General features: G+C 51.7%; 1 protein-coding gene across 10 annotated transcripts in view; it reads right to left on the minus strand.

Moving 5' to 3' along the window:
• Window positions 1-3,231: 3,231 nt before the first annotated feature.
• ST3GAL2 (ST3 beta-galactoside alpha-2,3-sialyltransferase 2) overlaps window positions 3,232-21,833 on the minus strand; it is a 93,296-nt gene continuing 74,694 nt past the window's right edge. For 9 of the 10 annotated variants that reach the window (XM_074968372.1, XM_074968371.1, XM_074968376.1 and 6 more), the window contains 5 exons: window positions 18,203-18,396; window positions 11,269-11,448; window positions 9,865-9,910; window positions 9,111-9,230; window positions 4,753-7,977 (listed from right to left, as the gene is read on the minus strand). In XM_074968372.1, the coding sequence (XP_074824473.1) occupies window positions 7,804-7,977; window positions 9,111-9,230; window positions 9,865-9,910; window positions 11,269-11,448; window positions 18,203-18,396 (714 nt within the window). In that variant the 3' untranslated portion in view covers window positions 4,753-7,803. The other variant, XR_012641544.1, reaches the window with a different exon arrangement.

Below are 21,833 nucleotides of genomic sequence, written 5' to 3' on the forward strand. Positions count from 1 at the left end.
ATGGATGTGGAAGCCCTCTACACCAACATTCCACACAAAGATGGACTACACGCCGTCAGGAACAGTATCCCCGATAATGTCACAGCAAACCTGGTGGCTGAACTTTGTGATTTTGTCCTCACCCATAACTATTTCACATTTGGGGACAACGTATACCTTCAAATCAGCGGCACTCGCATGGCCCACACAGTATGCCAACATTTTTATGGCTGACTTAGAACAACGCTTCCTCAGCTCTCGTCCCCTAATGCCCCTAACTCTACTTGCATTGATGACATCTTCGTCATCTGGACCCATGGAAAAGAAGCCCTTGAGGAATTCCACCAGGATTTCAACAATTTCCATCCCACCATCAACCTCAGCCTGGACCAGTCCATACAAGAGATCCACTTCCTGGACACTACCGTGCTAATAAGCGATGGCCACATAAACACCACCCGATACCGGAAACCTACTGACCACTATGCTTACCTACATGCCTCCAGCTTTCATCCAGACCACACCACACGATCCATTGTCTACAGCCAAGCTCTATGATACAACCGCAGTTGCTCCAAGCCCTCAGACCAACACCTACAAGATCTCTATCAAGCATTCTTACAACTACAATACCCACCTGCGGAAGTGAAGAAACAGATTGATAGAGCCAGAAGAGTTCCCAGAAGTCACCTACTACAGGACAGGCCCAACAAAGATAATAACAGAACGCCACTAGCCATCACCTTCAGCCCCCAACTAAAACCCCTCCAACGCATCATCAAGGATCTACAACCTATTATGAAGGACGACCCATCACTCTCACAGATCTTGGGAGACAGGCCAGTCCTTGCTTACAGACAGCCCCCCAACCTGAAGCAAATACTCACCAGCAACCACACACACCACACAACAAAACCACTAACCCAGGAACCTATCCTTGCAACAAAGCCCATTGCCAACTGGGTCCACATGTCTATTCAGGGGACACCATCATAGGGCTTAATCACATCAGCCACACTATCAGAGGCTCGTTCACCTGCACATCTACCCATGTGATATATGCCATCATGTGCCAGCAATGCCCCTCTGCCATGTACTGGACAGTCTCTATGTAAAAGAACAAATGGACACAAATCAGACGTCAAGAATTATAACATTCAAAAACCAGTTGGAGAACACTTCAATCTCTCTGGTCACTCGATTACAGACCTAAAAGTGGCAATTCCTCAACAAAAAAACTTCAAAAACAGACTCCAATGAGAGACTGCTGAATTGGAATTAATTTGCAAACTGGATACAATTAACTTAGGCTTGAATAGAGACTGGGAGTGGATGTGTCATTACACAAAGTAAAACTATTTCCCCAAGTTTATTTCCCCCCCTATTGTTCCTCACATGTTCTTGTCAACTGCTGGAAATGGCCCACCTTGATTATCAGTACAAAAGGTTCCCTCCCACTGGTAATAGCTCACCTTACCTGATCACTCTTGTTACAGTGTGTATGGTAACACCCATTGTTTCATGTTCTCTGTGTATATAAAATCTCCCCACTGTATTTTCCACTGCATGCATCCGATGAAGTGAGCTGTAGCTCACTTTGAAAGCTTATGCTCAAATAAATTTGTTAGTCTCTAAGGTGCCACAAGTCCTCCTTTTCTTTTTGCGGATACAGACTAACACAGCTGCTACTCTGAGACACTATATGTTTACCAGGTTTATCAGCTAGGCACATCCCAAATTAACAAACCACTTCACCCAGTGTCAGTATGCAGCCACCTCTGAAATTGAATGCAGTCACTAGCTAATAATATCTAATCCCACTGAGTCTTCATGAGAAAAATCTCTGCAACTGGAGGCAGTCACTCATGCTGGAATTTAGCCAGGACACTGAAGGTCCCACCCTTGCACTTTTGAAACAGGCTCTTGGATCTTTAATGAGCAACATTTGTCAGTATCCCTGTCTCACCTCTCCTAATGGCCAGCACCCGTCCCTCATCACTTGGCTGTGGCTTTGGCTCAAGAGTGACTCAAAGGGAAGGCTGTCAGCTGGTCCTGTCCTGTCATGGCTGGTCCTGTCCTGTCATGGCTGGTCCTCAGTGCAGACCAACTCCCAGCCCCGTGGATCAGAGATGATCACAACTCAAGGGGCTGCAGCTGCCAGGCAGTGACAGCAATGACTGGTCTAACAGGACAAGTGGGTGACATTTGGTTGGGGTTTGAAAATCAGCTCTGCGAGACGGTCAGTGATCCTGAATGATGGACAGTGCATGTCTGTCAGCTCCATTGTGGTCCTGCAGTGGGATTGTACAGACAGGACATTGAAAAAAGTCAATTGTGAATCATAATCAGGTCTCCCACAAAGCACGGTAATAATCTACTAATGAACTACCGATGCTGCCACTAAGCCACCAGCCTTTCCACAGCTTATTTGCGGTCTTACTGACACAAGACATGCCTATCTTTCTCTCTCAAGAGTGGGAGAATTAGTATCTCCTACACTGGAGACAGGGCTCAATCCCCAGCCCCTGCAGAGAAATCGAATTTCTGTACAGCTAGACCTGGAATAGCAACTGTGGGGAATTTTTTGCTAACATTTCCTAGAACAGACAAAGCCTGAAAATGCAGAAGGGATTTTGCAAGAGAGAAATTAGAATTTGGCCAGGAATAATTCCCTGGGTCTTATGGAAAGTTATTTCCAGTCTGAATAACATTGGTTGAATAGCGTTTGTGTTATGGACAAAGTGAACAGCTCACTTTGCCTTATAAAAAGAAACCAGACTATTGAATGAAAACTGTTGAATTTGTGTTATTCATTAAATGTGCAGTAATCATTTCAAAAGGAATCAAATCCCCAAATAAATTAGAACAGAGCCCTATGGGTATTTCCTCATACTCTGTATTGTTGAAGTAGCGTATGTTTATTACAAGAATTGGAATGGCCGACCTAGCAGGTGTTATGATAGGATGGTTTAGGTGAGTGTGAAAAGAACTTGTCAGATTGTATTCTTAGGTATATTGGGTACCAATTAATGTATGTAACGCTTTGCATGGAGTATGGTAAGGCAGGGGTTTTCAGGCCCTACCCAGCAGATGGACCAGAGAAGGCTAGCGTGAAATCAGAGCCAATCTGACCATCTTTCCTCATTAGACTAGTGACTTCCAGCTATTGCTCATCTCCAGATGAAATACCATGCAACACCAGAGGCCTAAGGTACACAGATGCCAGGAGAAGGAACAGATACAGATTTTATTTTGTACAACATAAAATAAACCCCATTTTTCCAACTGTGGCACATGAAAGAAAACAAACCCCTCCAATACAGTAAAAGTGCGCATAATACTGAAACCAGAGGGCAGGGGAGAGCAGGCACAGCTTTGCAGGCTGCTTACAATAGAAGGAGAGGAACAGAATGCTTCAGATTAAATCCTTTTATTAACAAAAACAAAACAAAAAAAGTTTTAAGACAGTCGTGTGTAGAAGTAGCAAAGTACACAGAGGCTATCGGGAAGGCTGCCAAGCTGCTTTTCAGACTGGTTTATAGGAAGAGTGGACGAAGACAGGGCTGGACCATAAGTCACCTTTACTAAGAGCCAAGCGCTGCAAGGCATCCAGAAGATGACCGTAAATTCAGTAGGATACCACAGGACCCATGGGTGCACCACAGAGGAACCCTCCATTTCTCCAGTTGGTGGTAGGATTTTGGGCCCCAGTCCACCAGAGATGCACGTGAACAGCCCCACTGACTCGAATGGAGCGGCATGAACCTGAGCATATGCAGGAGGAATCTATGCAGAATTGGGACCTTGGGTTGTCTTTCAAAGTTCCTCAAGACTGAACCATCCTGAACCAGCCATGAATTGACAAACTTGCTCTCTGCAGCTCCCAGCATGTCAGGGCTGCTCCGATCCTTGGGCAGCCCTGACTAAGTGCAGAGCTATTTCTGAACTGTTTTGATCGTGATGGAGATAACAAACTGGGGCAGTCTCAGCTGAATCCAAGCTGGTTCCACTAGTCTCCTCTCCATCTCTGCTCCATTCTGGAAGGCACCAGTGCACCTTGCCCATAGCCTCTGTGTAGTTTCCTCTATGTACAGTACAGTGGTATTTGTAGACAATGCACTCCACACTCCCTTTTCCGCGGGGGTGGGTTGCAGCATGCTCATGCAGGCGTTTGTTGGCCAGTCTGCCAAGGAAAGAAGCGTTAGCAAGTCCTTGTAGCAGGGTGAACTAAAGATTGTTTTCCAAGAACTAACTGGAAAATGGAATCATTCATCCTCCTACAGGACTGGCTCTTGGATTCGAGACCGCATGGAAACATCCCATTTGTTGGTAGGGTGGCTCCTGTCACTTCTTGATTGTCAAGCCAGTCCTGCCTCTGCCCATGAGCCAGGAGTGAGACCAGCCCTTCCAAAGACAGCAACTGGATTTTTAATCAGGTGCTTCTCTCATCCTGTTGCACCAGCCAGCACCGAGAGCAGCAGCAGGTTTGGAATTGCAGCAGCAGCTCCAGAAAAGGCGGCATCTGGCAGCATCTCTACTCTCCCCATGAGTGGCATTTTTCAGCTAACCCCAGCACCTCGCTCAGATTTGTTTTTAACATGGCAGCATGGAAACAATGAAGGAAGCAGCCAAGACTGCCACTAAAAGCAGACATCGACATCCTGGCCTGGTTCGTGAACCCCAGACACAGCATGGTCAGTGGGTGGAGTCCAGTGTGACAGACAGTATGTGATTCAAGGCACTCTTTGGTGCTCATGGTTTGTTTTTTATTTCTAAAAAAAAAAAAAAAAAAAAAAAGATAGCAAAGACTGGGCTTGCACTAAATCACGTCTCCCTCCCCTGGTTCCCAAGAAGAGAGAGGTGCAGAAAGAGCACAGGTTTTACTGTCCTGTCAAACACCCCAGCATGCAATGACTTGCTGACTTTTGGTTTCCAGTACACTATTACAAGCCTCAGAGGGTCACTACTATGGAGTTACCTCTTTTGCCCTTGATTATCCCAAATGACTGCTTGGCAAGCAGGTCATGTGATTGCATGACATCACAAGCAGAACCTTTCGTTTTTAAAAACGGCCTCAGACCTTCACCCACCTCACTTCTTTAGAGCCCTGTAGACTGAAAACAAGAGCCATCTTTTTGACTGCTGTAATAGGCCCAAGAACGTACATTTCACAACTGCAGAAGAAACCTCAAAAACGGGAGAGATTGCCATACAGAAAAGTCACAGATACAAAAAGAACTCCCTTTCCCTATCATAATTTCTTTAAATAACTATTGCAAAAAGGAGATCTGGCCACTCTGGGCCCTGTGTCTCCCAATACCACACAATCCAACTATGATACAAACCAGAATAAATTATTCCATTCTATACTGTTTGGCATGATTGCATTTTATTTAATTAATCAGATACCTACCTGAAAAACCCAGCCAACCAAGAAATAAGAAGCCATTCTCCTTTGATTTAGCTAATACCTGTGAGAACATTTCATAGCTGCAGGCTTTGCTCCCTAATGGAACACACCCCAGTTTGGACCAATCCCCCCAAACAAACAGGGAAGCCTCCTCTATAGTTGGATGAGGTTATTTCACTCTCTCTTTGCATCCTACCGCTAGGCCAGGAGCTCTCACTTAACTGTGTCTGTAGCCTTAAACCCCACGAAGGCAGAGCGCAAAGCAGGGACTGGCTTAGATGGCTTAGGTTGGGCTCCAGTCCAGTGGCATGGTCCAAGTCAAGCTAAAATGAATGCACAGGAAGGGCAGGACATCCCTATTGGGTGAGAAGAGTTAAGGGTACGCAAAGAGGTCTCGGCTTGCGAAAGGGAGCCTGTGAAAGTCAGTGTATGAGATACTCCTTCCAGTGGTTATAAGATTTCACAGAAGCCTTTCCCATTACCTTTAACTCAGTCTCCTGCCCAAAGGCAATTAGTCCACGGATGAGTCAAATCCTAGAGGTCAGTCATGATTAAAAATGGGGCAAGCTCTTCTAGATTTGGGAAGTCTAGATTTAGTTTTCTATTTTTAAAGACACTTCATTCACCAAAGTTCTAAGTGTTCTACAATTTGCTCTTTCATCTTGCAACAGAAAGGAAATCTATTTTTTTCTTTATCTAGTGTGCAGCACCCCCAGCCCAAGCACTAATGTTGTGATCTCCATCAAGGACGGCCCCCTACCTTGATTCAGATAGCTTTCAGCTGGTGCCTCCCTAGCAAGTTCTCTACAAATCCATCCTCCCAGCTCCTTTCTAGTCTTCCTTTGATGCCCACCGGCCAATTCTCACTACCTGTCCCAGCTCTCTCTTTGCAGGGGCAAATTAGCATCAGCAATGCTGAGAAGCAGCCGTCTAGAGAGAGGAGAGTCTCTGCCCATAACATCAGCAATGAGATCAGCTGTCTATCTGCTAGGACAATCCCTTCGCCACAGCTTAGCAACTAGCCATTTAGCTGGAAGTTGCCACCACAGCTTCATTCTGATGTGAGGATGAGCTGGGCAATTTACAATGAACCTGGAAAAGCAGGATCTTACTCAGCCATGGGCCACCACTTCCCTGTCATCATAATTTGTAAGAACACTGGCTTCTTGCAAAGACAAGGACTGCTTGTTGCAAGAACATGCTCTGGTGGAAGAGATAATGGAGGCAACACTTGTGGGAGAGGGACTGGTGTGGGGCGGTAGGGTGTGGTTCTAGATTAGAGAATTCCCCCTTCCCTCTCTAAACCCCGGTGGGGTTGGCATGGAGATGGGGAAGCGGTCTAAGACACAGGCTCTTCAGATTTCTTAGCTGCATTTGGCATGGCTTCTCTTCATACCAGTCAGTCCTAGAGCAAGACACTGCCCCTTCTCACGGGAGTAAAAAGGCAGACTCCAGGCTTTAAACGGAGGTTCCCCCTCCTTTCCTTTCCTCCCACTTATTGAGACTAGCTCCCGACAAACTTTAACCACTGACCAGTCTCAGAAACTTGCAGTCTGCCAAGACCCTACATCAGAAGCACCCAAATGCTGCTTCTCCACCAGGGCAGGGTCTTCCTCCCTCTTGATGTTTCCAATGGCTTTAAAATCCTCTGCTCAGCAAGAACTCTTCTCAGCAGGCTCCATTCCGAATGGTTTGGACCCAGCTGGCTGTCAAAAAGCCAAGAACCACCCGACACCTCTTCCTCTAACTCCCTCAGCCCCTCCCTTTGCCAAGCTGGAACTTTCCCAGTCAAACTGATTGTGCTGACACCCAAAAGGAATTGACTGGCTGCTCAGCATTTTGAACCAGATTGTACAAAATAAAGTGACACTGGAGCCTAAAAGGAGACATTAAAAAAGGTGACGTTCACCTGGGTGTTTCATGTAGAAACCAACCCATTCCATAGGGTCAGTCAGGGCTGAAGCTCACAGGCTAGTGTCATTGCACTGGGAGATTGGGCCAATGGGGAAAAGAAAATCTGATTGGTCGAAACATGCAGCTTGCCTTCAGCCTGTGGCCATGATTGGTTGGGCTTTGTTCTGAAATTATCAGGATTGGTTTTAAAAAAAGAGCAGCATTTGGTTTGACCATGAGGAAAACCGGGCTGGAAGCCTCCAACGTAACCAGGGGCCGGTTTTCTTTGTAAATCCTTTTCATCTGAAAGTTTTAAACAAAAAGAAGTTTCCTTTTCTCTCTCAACGTGATTGGCCGGCAGAACCAAGTACCCCCACTTGGCCACTGGTCAGGTGGGTCTCAGACCAAACCCTGTAACTCATTGTGATTGGTCGGGGATCTGTCACAGCAAGGCCTGCAACAGCTGTCCCGTCACTTGAAACCTGATTCTGAAATGAAAGCCGAGGACAGAGCCCAGAGCATCAGTTGCCGCGGTAAACGTTGATCTTGCTGGTTTTCACCAGCATGTCAATGATGTGCGCCTCAAAGTCCGCATCGTGCACCCCGGTCTTCCGGAACTCCCCTGCGTAGCGATTGTTCTCCCAGTAATGGTGCCAGTTGCCCCAGCTGTCTGCCCCGAATCCAAAGACATTCACCTGCCGCCAGAGATGGGGGAACACCAGTTACACCAGAGCTGGGCAGGAAGCAGCACGGGGCAGGAAGGTGTATTGTGGGTTTTTCTGCCTGCCTCTGACACATCAGGCATTAGCCAAGGCTGGACCCAGGATGCTGGACCAGTGCCTGATCCAGCCTGGGAAATCCTGCACTCCGGTGTAACATGGGAGCTAACATGGTACTTGACAGCAGTCTACTCAGGGAAGCCTTTCTGTGCACCAGGAATTCGGAGTCATCATACTGAGATATGTGCGGACCATCGGACAGACAGAAGTTGATCCCACAAGCAACCTCTTTGCTCCAATTTAAAGTCTGCATAACCCTGGATATGAAAGGCAGGTCACGAGCATGGCCTCATTCTGTAGTTTGGTGAGGCGTGTCAGTGGCATGGGCTGGAATTAAGGTCTCTCTAGCTTTTAAGATTGGGTCACAGTTTGAGAGTGGGCACCACTGTGTTACGTAACACTGTGGGGGGGGGGGGGGAAGGTCTCTGGCCTAGGTCATGCAGGAGGTCGGACTAGATGATCACAATGGCCCCATCTGACTTGGGATCTCTGAAACACGGCCGGTTTTGTCTGCATTTTGCCTGACTGAAGAGATTCTAAGGGGCGGCTGAGGAAAGGTGTCAAGTGGCCCAGTGGGCTTCAGATAAACCCTGGGAAGAAGCTACCCAAAGCACAAAGCAGAACCCTCAGCCCAGCCCGAGTAAGAAGCCCTGCCACCACTCCCGGCAAATCACCACCACTCCCAGAGGGAGCCGATGCTTTCCCCAGAGTAAGGAAGCCTGCAAGTCTGACGCGGAACTTGGATTGGCTTTTTCAGGCCATTTCAGCACGAGATGGATAGACAGAAGCAGCAAACTGCTGTCTAGGAGACAGTCACCATTGGCAACCACGGGCAGACTTTGGCAACGCTGTGCTGCCGTGCAGGGACACTAGGGATGGTACCAGCTGCATGAAGATGGCTAGGACTGAGTGTTACTGGCCAGTGCCCTGCTGGACAATTTGTCTCTTGCCAGCGTAGTGAGGTGGCGAGGGCAGGGGAGGGCATGTCACATGGAACCCCAGATTTCTGGCCCTGTCCCGGTGGCCTCACCAACTGTTCCTGAACCCACCTCATCGCAAACATGAAGCGCGAAGAACAGCACTAGCATCCCCGTGGAGGGGTATCGCCCGTGGTGCTCGGTCCACCTGTCGTGAATGTATTTGAAGAAGGCTGGGTTGTAGATCTGCACCTGCAAGAAAGCCAAGGTCCAGAGGTCAGGCTATGTAAATGCTCCCTAAAACCAAACACAGGGAGGGGGAGAAGCACATGGACAAGTAGCTCAGGAGCGTAGTCGGGTCTAGAACCTCCCTCCTCTGATGGTCAGAAATGTTCTTCCGATTTGGGCACTGCAAAGTCAGTCCCACATTGCTTGGTTCTGCAGGAATCTGGCATGCTCTCCCAGTACTGACCAGCTCCAGGCCACCCCTCTCACGGGGACACAAATGGATGCAAGATCAGCTGTGGGAGCAGCAGAACATGGTGCAACCTTTGGAGGAAGGCGACCCCCGAACCACAAGAAGCGAAGAGTCTGAGATGTTCACGCTACCCCTCATTGTGAAGATACAGCAACATCCTCTGGCTTCTAGCTACCCCAGAGCCCATGCAGCGTTGTCTGCACCAGGGATGAAGCTGTTGGACAAAGACTGGGCTGGAACGGTTGCCCATGTTCTCAGTGCTGAAGAGCCAAGGCAGAGTTAAGGGGAACGCCCCAGAGGGGACCAGGAGTGGGGGTTTCTCTAGCCAGAAGGATGCTGAGCAGGGTGTACTGCAGCCTCCCTACAGTCAGGGCTGGGCTAGGAAAGGGAGCCTGGAGCCAGCCTTACCTTCTCCTTGTCCACGCGAAGGAAGGGCTTCACAGGCGCATATGTGCTGGAATAGGAGAGAGGCAGATTATCGCCGAGGCCACACAGCACTCCACAAGGCTTTATCGTTAGAGGGTACACACAAGGCACAGCACAATTAATGGCAGAAGTCAGTCACTTGCGGCCCAATTCAGGAGGGTACTGCAGCACATGCCTGGTCCCACTGACATCAGGGGCAACGCTCAGGTGCTTAAGGTTACGTACATGCCTAAGTACCACCCTGAATCAGGGCCTTTGAAACAGGGATCCAAGCCTGCCAAGGTCCCCTTCTGCCCTGTGGTGAGGGGGAACTGCCAATGCACTCCTCCCTCCTCCTGGGGGGAGACAGACAGACCTACTTTACAGATGAGGGAACAGAGGTCCAGAGAGATTATGCATTTCCCCCACCATTTCCTTTTGTTTTCCCTGCATTTATCTTCCAGTCACCTTGGCAATGGCTTCTCATTCTAGTATTATGGGATAGTGTTAGAAGGAGGTGCCCTTCCGAATACTTAGGTACCTCAGGCAATACCACACCTTTCCCCTGGAGGGCAGCAGTGAGGGGGCCCTCCCTGCATTAGGAATGGTTCCAATTCACTCTGTGGGTAAAGCAGCGAGGGCGAGTTACCAGCCTGTGAGGGCATCTGCAGAGGGTGGCAGGCAGGGATTACTGCAACACTTGCAGGGGCATGCTCTGCTCAGCATTAAACAAGCTTGATAGGGAGAGAAGAGGTGGAAGAAGAGCTCCTCACAGTCTCCCCAGGGCACCCTTCGCACAGTAGGCGTTAAAGGGTTCTGGTTCGGGATCACACATTGCAAGTGGCCTGGTGCCCCAAATTAAGTAGGCAGATGCTGTAACTCTCCACCCAGTCTGTGGCTCCCAGTCAAACCACCGGCTCTCGCCCACCCCGCCCTCCTGCCTTCCAAGGGAGTTCAGTGCTGGCGAACACTACCAGCCCCGCGGATCGAAGTCCCCCGTTCCGAGCACTGAGCAGGCCCAGCTCACGCAGAGCCTGGCCAGCCTCCCCAGCACTGTGTCCTACTAGCTAGTCTCCTCCCCCACCTAAAGGGGCTGCCACTTGGGGTGTGCCCTGGGTACTTCTAAATACCACAGAGAGCTGAACGAGAGGCTCATTTAGGGCCTGATCCTTTGCCCAAGGAACCAATGGGAACATTCACACTACTGGCTTTCAGCGGTGCAGAATCGGACTCTTAGCAAAAGCATCACAAGATGGTGGCTTCTGTTCATTACCAGCCCTGTACTGGGAGCCAGCAGCCCAATGGGGACAGGCTCTGTGTCCCCCACGTGGCACCAGAGGGGCTGGCACACAGCATCACAGAGCTCACTGGCCAAAGGTGTGTTTCTTCCCACAATTGGCTACTCACAATCTGATCTGCCCAGTCGACAGGGCACTCGTGATCCACAGCAGGTCCAGGGCTTTGAAGGGCACCAGCACGAAGCTGACATTGGCAGGCAGGTTCTTGGCACTCTCTGGGTACATGAAGTGATGGGTGGTCCTGCCCCCGACATCTGCTTCAAACCCCACTGTGGGGGCCTGGTTCATTCTGCAGAGAGAGCAACGGTCTCGTGACCTTCAGGTCATTTCCATAGAGCAATTGGATTGGTTAGACACACAAGGCAGCAATTAGAAACTGCAATCCTGCTTCAGCTAGGTACACTGGGTATGTGCTTAGTAATCAACGCAAGGAACCCTTTCTATTCCCTCCCCCACTGGTCAGTCTCCAGCCTTGGTGCTGCATTAATTGAGGGCTTATTATTTTCAGCTGTCTCCTCTTTTCTTTAAAGACAAAACAATTTTTTTGTAAAGCAATCCCAGCTACAATCCTGCAGGGTTCAGAACGGCATGGTCCCGAGCCAGCATACCTACACCTGCACCTCTCAGGCACACAGCCAGGGCCCGAGCTGGAGCCATGCTAAACCCCCACAGCAGCCTTTGAACATCACCCGGAGTTTCGGGAGCTGAGCAGCCAGCCCTTAGCTGTAACACGACGTCACGGTGAGCAGTGTCAGTGCGACAGAGAGAAGCAGGACTGCGGTCCAGCAAACGTGCACTCAACTCCAAACTGTAATGCTGCTTTTAAAGCCACGGTTTTCCACTTTGGGGCAGGGACTATCTCACGGTTGGTGTTTGTACAGCACCTGGCCCAGTGAGGCCTCAGCCTCAACAAGTTATAGGAACAGAGACACTGCCAGACTGGACCAGGCTAGGGATCCATCCCAGCTGAGAGCAGCCTGGGCTAGATGCTTCAGCGGAATGAGCAAGAGACCCTGCAGTAGCAACTATGGGAGAACTCAGCCCCGGGGAACACACTTCCCAACTCCCAATATTCCTCAGTGCAGACCAGCTCCATGGGCCAGAGTGAGTGACCTTGGAAATTTACCCCCCCTCCCCGCAAAAATTGGCCGAATTCTAAATAACGAGGGCAGGGCAGGACAGTCATACGGAGCGATCTGAATTCCTTGGCAAGATGGCACCAGTCAAACAAAATGTGGTAAATATGTACACCCAAATGCAAAGTTATACACCTAGGGCCAGGACTGCAAGGAAGCCAGATGGGAGATTGTGCCCTAGACAGCAGTGACTGAAAAAGATTTAGGGGCCACATGAGCTCTCGTGTGATGCTGTGGCCAAGAAGGCTCGCATGATTCTTCTTGTACAAGCAGGGAAGTGTGGAGCAAAGAGGTGATTTTACCTCTGAACATGGCATTGATAGGACCGATACTGGAATCGTGCATCCAGTTCCGGTGTCCACATTTTAAAAAGGATGTTGAAAAATTGCAGAGGATGCAGAAAAAGAGCCACAAAAATGATCTGAGAGCTGGAGAAGACACCTTAGAGCAAGAGAGTTAAAGAGCTCTGTCTGTTTAGCTCGTCAAAAGGCCAATTGCAAGGTGACTAGATTAGCATGCAGGTACCTTCACAGGGAGAACATCCCTGATACTAACAAAAAGAAAAGGAGTACTTGTGGCACCTTAGAGACTAACAAATTTATTTGAGCATAAGCTGGTACTAACAGGGTCTTTAACCGAGAGGAGAAAGACTGAACGAGAACCAGTGGCTGGAAGCTGAAGCCAGACAGAAATTGGGCACAAATTCATAGAATCATAGAATATCAGGGTTGGAAGGGACCTCAGGAGGTCACCTAGTCCAACCCCCTGCTGAAAGCAGGACCAATCCCCAATTTTTGTCCCAGATCCCTAAATGGCCCCCTCAAGGATTAAACTCACAACCCTGGGTTTAGCAGGCCAATGCTCAAACCACTGAGCTATCTATTCCCACATCAATTGTTCCCAGCCAGGGTGACTAGCTGAAAAGTGTGCCTCTGATGAAGTGAGCTGTAGCTCACGAAAGCTTATGCTCAAATAAATTTGTTAGTCTCTAAAGTGCCCCAAGTCCTCCTTTTCTTTTTGTGAATACAGACTAACACGGCTGCTACTCTGAAACCTGACTAGCAGGGTGACACTGCCATGGGAAGCAGCGGGTTCTCCATCTCTTGATGCCTTCAGATCAAGGCTGGATGCCTTTCAGGAAGATCTCATCAAAGTCAAGTTATTGGGCTTCACACAAGGCTATCTGGGTGAAATGTAATGGCCTGTGATACACAAGTGATCAGGCTAGCTGATCTAATGGTCCCTTCTGGCTGTGAACACTATTAATATAGGAACTCAATGGCTCTTGCCATCAGCAGAGTCATGATGTCACGTTTCTCTTGTGACTTTGCTCTTTTCCGCCACCCAGAGCTCCTTGCTGCACTGTACCACGTCACCCGAAGTTCAAGCTGCATTTCACCACTACGCTGCACCAATGAAGCAGGAATTGGACAAGGAGACAGTTTCTGGAGAAGCCCAGGCTGCACGTGGAACGTGACTAACCCCATATATGTTCTGTTACACACACACACACACCCACCCCCTGACGATGCAGGCTTTAATGACATGACCACTTTCCATGCAGCACTCCTGGCTCATTTTGTGCAGGATGGGGCAGTGCTCAGGTAATGAACAGCTATGGACAGTTCTGACTGCCATCCACAGGCCAGTAACCACCGCCCCCAAACAAACAGTGCCAGAGGCTGCTGGCACGATGACATAAGCTAGCATGGATCCCTGATCGAGCCATTGTGGGGACCGGTCTCTGCACCATGCACAGGCCAGCCTGGAAAACATTCTCTGTGAGCTTCCCTGAGGATTGGCAATTAGACAGGGCAGTAATAGACGAGCTTGTCAGCGTCAGGAGCTGGTTTCTGGAGCAACCTCCTAATGGAAGGATCGATACAATTCCTCTGGGGCAGCGAGACTGCAGCGAAGGTGGAGATGGAACGATTCCTGCCTCCTGCAGCAGCTGCTGCATTCTGGTTCCAGCACCGTTCTCGGCTAGCTACACAGGGGTAGGGCCCTGCCAAATTCATGGTCCATTTTGGTCAATTTCACTGTTGTAGGATTTTAAAAATCATAAATGTCATGATTTCAGCTATTTAAACTCTAAAATTTCACGGTGTTGTAATTGTAAGATCCCTGACCCAAAAAGGAGTTGTGTGGGGGATCGCAAGGTTATTGTTGGGTGGGGGTATGGCTACCCTTACTTCTGCACTGCTGCTGATGGCGGCGCTGCCTTCAGAGCTGGGCAGCCACAGAGCAGCAGCTGTTAGTCTGGCACCCAATTCTGAAGGCAGCACACAACAGCTGCCGCTCTGCGGCCGGCCAGCTCTGAAGGCAGCACAGACGTAAGGGGGGCAATACCCCCCCCCAATAACCTTGCGACCCCCCTGCAACTCCCTTTTGGCTCAGGACCCCCAGTTTGAGAAACGCTGGTCTCCCCTGTGAAATCTATGTAGCGTAGGACAAAAGCACACAAGACCAGATTTCCCAGGGGGAGAGCAGATTTCATGGTCCGCGATGCGTTTTTCATTCCTGTGAATTTGGTAGGACCCTACGTATGGGGCAGGAGGAACAGCTTGATTTTCAGACACCAAGATGAGCTGGCAGGTAGAGTGAGTTTTGTTCTGTCTTAGGTGAGTGAACGGCATCAGAAAGTCAGAGGGAGAGTAAACAACAGCAAGGCATTTCTACAGCGCCTTCCATCCCAAAGGCTCCTCAGGGCTTCACGAACCTTTACAGGTGCAGTGCAGCACCACTGAGAGGCAGCTGCCACAGGACAGAGGACGCTGGGCTGGCAACCGACTGGCAGCATCCTGCATAACAGTCAGGTAGAGCAATGCACATAGTGAGGGCGGATTCTGGTCAGCGATGGCTGGGTAAGCCTCTGCATTGATGAAGATAGATGGGACCAGTTATCCAGGCAGACTGCCAGCCCTGTCTTGCAGCTGAGATTTTGGGGAGAAGCACATTCCTGATCACAGCCCTACTTCAGAAGCTAGGAATGTTTCCCCAGGATTCTCCCAGAAAATTACACTGCACAATCTCAGCGCTTAGCCCCCGACACTCGCTGCAGAGGAGCCTGGAGGCACAGGGTGGCCTCCCATGGCATCCAAGGAGCCCTGATTGGTCTCAAAGCCCTCACCTGGGTTTGGATACTTTTGGAGCCATAATTTCCCATGGCTGTGAAGCTCCAGTGTTTTTGATAACCCTGGGTCAGCATTAACTTAGACAGGGACCCCTCCATGCAGCTGAACCTTCCCAGCCCCACGCAGAATCAGGGTGACATCTTCTCCTGCCCCTCCACTTCCCTTGCAGAGCAGCAACTCCTCATGGGAAGCCTGTCCTCACGGGCCTCCCTCCTGCATATAGGACAACCTGGCCCAAATATACCCTCCCTGATCCTGGGCAGTCCCAGGGCACCCAGAATCCAGCCTCTGCACGAACACAACCCCGCGTGTGCCAGCAGCCCCAGGGCCCGGATCTATTGACCCCTGTGTCTGAAGGGGAGCTCCAGCAGGCAGAGGACAAAGCCAGCAGGAGCGATCACAGCGGTGAGACAGCAAAGGCAACTGGGCCACATCCAGATAGAATCACAGACTATAATCACAGACTTTAACGTCAGAAGGGACCATTATGATCATCTAGTCTGACCTCCTGCACAACGCAGGCCACAGAATCTCACCCATCCACTCCTGTAACAAACCCCTAACCTATGTCTGAGCTATTGAAGTCCTCAAATTGTGGGCTTTCCTCCTGCTAGCTGCTAAGGGAAGAGGGAGGAGGAGAGTCTATGACGGGAACAGTGATGCGGCCCTAGCTACGCCGTGGTGCGGAGCCAGGCCTGGCCAGGGAAGGGGTTGGAGAAAGAGCGCGGGGAAGGGAGGTGTCTGAGAATGGCAGGGAACAGCCAGGTGTTCTAGCTGCTGCTCAGGGTCATCCAGTGACCAGCTCAAGGGAGACTGATGAAAACGGACAGCGAGTGGCTGATCCACCTGGACCATTCCACCAAGGCTCTTGGTAAGAGGCCTTCAGGCTTCCCGAGAGGGGAAACAAGCATGCAGAGCGGGGTACGCAGCAGTGGGGTTTTCAAAAGGGTCCAACTGACTTAGGAACACCAGCTCCACCTGGACTTGTGCTCCCCAGGTGATTCAGGAGCATCTGAACCCATCCTCCAGAGATTTAAAGGGCTCTTGGGCCTATGTGGGCAATTGCACCCGGCCGTTCTTATTTTTGGGGCCACGACTTTCGGGCACAGAGCATGGATCAGAGAGCAGAGCTGTCTCAGGATGTAGCTGGACTGGGAAGCGAAGGCCGGATGAAAGGAAGGTCCTCTCAGCAAGGTTAAACACCATGGAGGCCAAAACACCCAACCAGTGTCTACCCTGCAGCCTCCACCACTGCTGCCACGCACAGCAAGTGAGGGATCCCTGGTCCCCCTAGTGCAGAGATGGGCATCATGGCGGGGCATCAAGAAGGAAGGAGGTGCAAGTCCCCACCACGAAGGCGGATGAGCCAGTGCCAGATCGGCCAGCGGCTATAGATTTGACGGCCAGTTTGGCACATCGTGGTCATGTAGTCTGACCTCCTGCACCACCCTGGCCAGGGGATCTCTGCCAGCGATTTCTGCACCCAGCTCAGCGTGTGCTTCAACCAGAGCATGTTGTGGGGTCTCTAACCCTGGATGCTTTTCTACTGGTGATCCTGAACATTGCAAGTAGCCGACTCTTTCCTCCCTGAGACTGCACTGTGCCACCAAAGCATGCTGAGAAACCTGCCTTCCCACCGCACCCCATTGCGGGAGGCCATGGGGAAGTTGGGTACAGAGATTTTATAGTTCCGTTGTTTCAATGATAGGTGTGCAGAAAGGTCTTTAAAAGAATGGAGAAAGATTGTTCCTCCCCACCACCACCATTTACTAAAAAGGGCCTGAGTACTTGGCTTGAGCCTCCCAGTCAGGCTGAGGGTGAGTATGGGGAGCTGGGAACTTGTGAGCGGGGAGCAGCCGCCTTCCCTTGTAGCTGCTGGGCTAGGGACTCATTCCCATTGTAGCTCTGGCCCCACACCTGGCCTCCAAGGGTACATCTACACGGTATTGTAAACCCAGGGCTGGGAGACCTGGGCTTGTGGACTTGGTGTTTCCCAGACCATGCCTGAGGTTCACACGGCATGGTGAACCTGGGCTGACAGCTGCGGGACACAGGTCTCACAGTCATGCTAAGACCTCCTGCTCGGCCCTGCAGCTTGAGCTGCAGCCACACTATGAAACAGGGCTTGGACCTGAATCACAGCAGGACTCGGGCTCTGACTCACCTCCTAGCATGCTCCTAATGCCTGGGTGCCGAGTGATTCAGGTCAGCCAGCAGACTGATGTGTCTGTGGATGGAAGAGGCTGTGGGCTCAAACCTGAGTCGCAGCCCGGGCTCAGTGTGCAGCACAGACATACCCAGAGGGGCTGTGACCTGACACAGCCGGCGCTAAACACTGCAGCAGCAGGTCAGACGCACACCCCTGCTTTCTCGGGCAGGTCCCAGCCTGGCTGCCACTCGGCGTGCATGCGTTCTGCTGTTTGTCACAGAGACAGCCGCTCCCAGTGACACATGACAGCCCCGTACATGCAGCTCTTCCCCTGCTCAGCGGCCATGTCCAGAGACTTGAGTTGATGAAAGGAGCCTGGAGGCAGAGGGTTCACCCCGCACAGAGCCAGGCCCGAGCGAGAAGGGGGCTCAATTGCCTGGAGGAGGAAAAGGTGCTCTGAAATGCAGGTAAGAGCAGCACGTGTGGACAAAGCGCTTCCACCTAGTTTGCTCAGACATTATCTGAAGCAAAAGCCGGCCCAACGCTGAGTCCGCGCCTCCGCCCTCAGCTCACCGCCCCATGGGAGCCAGCCACAGCCCCTCCCCGGCAGCACTGGCCACCCACCTCATGACGAAGTCATGCCTGTCGATCTCTCGCCCGTAGCCAGAGCCGCGCAGGTTGCCCGAGTTGCCCACCACAGCGCAGCGCCAGCACTTCCTGGGGTCACGGAAACCATAGGGGTTCTCGCCTGGCACGATCTGGAAGAGCTTGTCCAGGACTTCATTAGTGTTGTGGGACTTGAACTGGGGCTGCAGCATCTGCAGAGACACACAATGGCCAGTGAGACGTCAGGCCGGGAGAGGTTTCTATAGCACCCATCTCCTTGGCACCCAGCCCCAGCAGCCCACCTGGGCTAGACAGTCCGGCTGCCAGGCACTGCTCAGACTGCGCCCATCGACATCCAACTGGCAGCCGCTCCTGGGGCACTGGGCAAAGGAGATGGTGCCAGCTTTAGCAGCAAGCTCCTATGGGCATGGGAGCAGCATGAACAGCAGTCCTGGGACAGGACCAGAGACCCCAGTGGTGGTGGGGGAAATGGGAAGAGAAAGGAAGGGGGTGAGGGCTCTGGTTGGGGGTCTGGTTGGGCTCCAGGGTGGGGCCAGAAATGAGGAGTTCAGGGTGTGGGAGGGAGCTCTGGGCTCTGGGGGGGTGGGGGGTGAGGGCTCTCGGCTGGGGATGAGAGGTTTGGGGTGCAGGAGGGTGCTCCAGGCTGGGATCGAGGGGTTTGGAGGGTGGGAGGGGGCAGGGCTGGGGCAGGGGGTTGGGGCCGGGGGGAGGCTCTGGGGTGCAGGCTCTGGGCAGTGCTTACCTCAAGCGACTCCCAAAAGCAGAGGCTCCTATGCAGAGGCTCGGCCAGGTGGCTCTGCATGCTGTCCCATCCCCAGGCATCACCCCTGCAGCTCCCATTGGCTGTGGTTCCCAGCCAATGGAAGCTGCGAGGCCGGCGCTTGGGGTGCAGGCAGCGTGCAGAGCAGAGCCCCCTGGCTGCACCTATGTGTAGGAGCTGGAGGGGACCATGCCGCTGCTTCCAGGAGTCGAGTGGAGTGGCCCCCAACCCTGCTCCCTGGCTGGAGCGCCAGAGCGGGGCAAGCCCCAGACCCTGCTCCCCAGCGGGAGCTTGAGGGCCAGATTAAAATGGTTGACAGGCCGGATCTGGCCCGTAGTTTGCCCACCCCTGTGTTAAAGGAAGAGAAACATATGTTCAGTCTGGGCCCAAGACTTCTGCACTGCCCCTCAACCCCTGTGCCTTTAAAGACAAAGTTAAAAGTGCAAGACCTTGGGATGGCATTGATCCCATCAGAGGCTCAGCAATCTGAAATACAGCTTCAGCATTAAGTAGGTTTTGCTGCAGCACCCAGAGGGCCCAAGGGGATTATTCACCCTGCCTGGGTTCAACCCCCCGGCTGGATAACAAGCCAAAGCAGTTGGCACACAGCTATCGCACATCAGCCACTGCTACTCCTGTTCAGAGTCTCTCTTGCAATTGGGTGGTTGGGAAGCCAGCGTGAGCTGTGCCTAGCTGAGATGATGCCCCATGTGCAGCTTGGGTTTCGTAAATACTTTGGACGGACTGTAAGACTTGGCATTTAAGCCGAATCCTTTTGAGACAAAAGCAACATCAGATTTCAAATTATTTGCATTTTTAACTATGCTGTTTCCTTCCCTGTGTCGTCTACACTATTTTGGCTTAGTAACGTGGGAAGGCAGGGTGCGGTTTTGTCTGGTTTTCCTTCTGAAGATGGAGCTTACGACCAGGATGGTATTATGGGGTTGTCTGTGACAGCAGGGCTGGACTTGACCACCCAAGAGGACCCTTCCAGGCCGTGTTCTTATGTTTGAAAGCTCTTTATTCGGCACCATTAAACAGGAACACAGAATTGCCAGGCTGGATCACACTCAAAGCCCATCTAATCAAATGTTCCTCCTCCAGCAACTGCAGGGACCCCAGGATAGGCATAATCTGCCTACACATGAGGTCTCCTCCTGGTCCCTAAGCCCATCTTCTTGCAGTTTTCTCCCGGCTTGGACAGCAGAACTGAGCTAATGAAGTCACCCTCTTTTCCAGTGCACTGCCCAGCCAGACTCTGTCACACTAGCGTGGCAGCAGGCTGGTTTGCGAGCACTGCAGGGGAAAGTTCTAATGAAACCCTTCGCCAGCCAGATGGAAGAGTGTCGAAAAGGACGGTTCACACGGTGCCAGCGGCAGGCCTGGTGCTTCGGAGACAAGTGAGACAACGAGGGACCCAATTCTCACTCACACTGTTCTTAACTCCGCTCACTTCCTTATTCCTGAGTTACACCCACACACAAGTGGACGCGGGCCCACCCTGCTTAAAAACACAATCACGCTGGAGGGCAGGAGGGTCTAACGGACTGGGCATCAGGCTCGGACTCTGCAGATCTGGGGTCAGCTCCCTGGCTCTGCCACAGATTCCCTGGCTGACCCTGGCCAAGTCTCTTATTTCTCCCTGTGCTGCTGGTTTCCATCTATAAAACGGGGATAGCGCTTTACTGGGGTGTTAAGGAGGAACTCAGTGTTTGTGGGGCTCAGGTACTGCAGGGATGGGAATCCTCACAGGTCCCAGCTGGTGATTTCGGTCCACGTTGCCCTGAAAGCATCTCATATGAAGCACCTGCCTTGTTCTGGCCCAGCAGTCAAATGCAGCAGGCTACAGAAAGGGAGGCGGAAGGGCAGCCTGGTGCTGAGAACCAGAGTGCCGGCTCCGAGACACCGTGCTGGCCCTGCCACACCCCCCAGGGCAGCAGAGAAACATGCTGTTGTGCCCGCCGATGGTTCCAAGTTGAACCTCTCCCATCCCTGCAGAGGGATGCTCTCCTGAGCTCCCACCCATCAGCCTGGCCCAAGAGCATCGTTGGCTTTTATACCAGTCACTGAACACCCCCCGGATGGTAAGAGTTTGCAGGACCAGCTAGGTCACACTGGAGCCAGCGACTGCGGTGGAGCAGCTCCCAGTTCCTGTCCCCCCCATCCCAGCGTGGGGACTGTCTAGGAGTAACAGTGCATGAGGGCAATCATCAATAGTTAAACAGCCCAATGCTCCTGCTCCCATGGCTAGACTCAGCTGTCTGAGGGAAATTAGGCCATTCCACTCCAGCAGCTGCTGTGTGGTTGGCAGCCATCACCTCCAGTGACAGCCCCCAGTTGCGAGGGGTGCCCAGCCAGGCAGCCGCAGTGCTGTGGAAGCGGCCAGGGTCCAAGGCAGGTTCTGCAGGGGAGACACTGCATGCCGCTCTGATGCCCAGTTAGCAGCGCTCCCCTGGATTGCTGAGAGTCAGGAACATGCCAGTAAAGCTCCTGTGCTGGGCAAATAACCACTCCCGAGGCACTCTCCGCAGCACAGGAGACATGGGCGGGAGTGAAGACGGTCAGTGCTAACAGAAATTCCAAATGAACAATCCAGCCATGCCAGGGAAAGAGTGAGGAGCACACTATTGCCCAGGGGATTAGGGCACTCACCTTGGATGTGGGCACCAAAGTGAGTAATTTAGACAGAGTGGAAACAACGAGGAGTCCTTGTGGCACCTTAGAGACTAACAAATTTTGGTGCCACAAGGACTCCTCACTGTTTTTGCTGATACAGACTAACACGGCTACCACTCTGAAACCTGTTAGACAGAATGGGATAGCCTGAGAAAGCTCCATCCCAGAATAGCCCCTAGCCCAGTGGCCAGG

The sequence above is a fragment of the Natator depressus genome, chromosome 12 (genome assembly GCF_965152275.1).
Source record: "Natator depressus isolate rNatDep1 chromosome 12, rNatDep2.hap1, whole genome shotgun sequence".
Taxonomy (NCBI): domain Eukaryota; kingdom Metazoa; phylum Chordata; order Testudines; family Cheloniidae; genus Natator; species Natator depressus.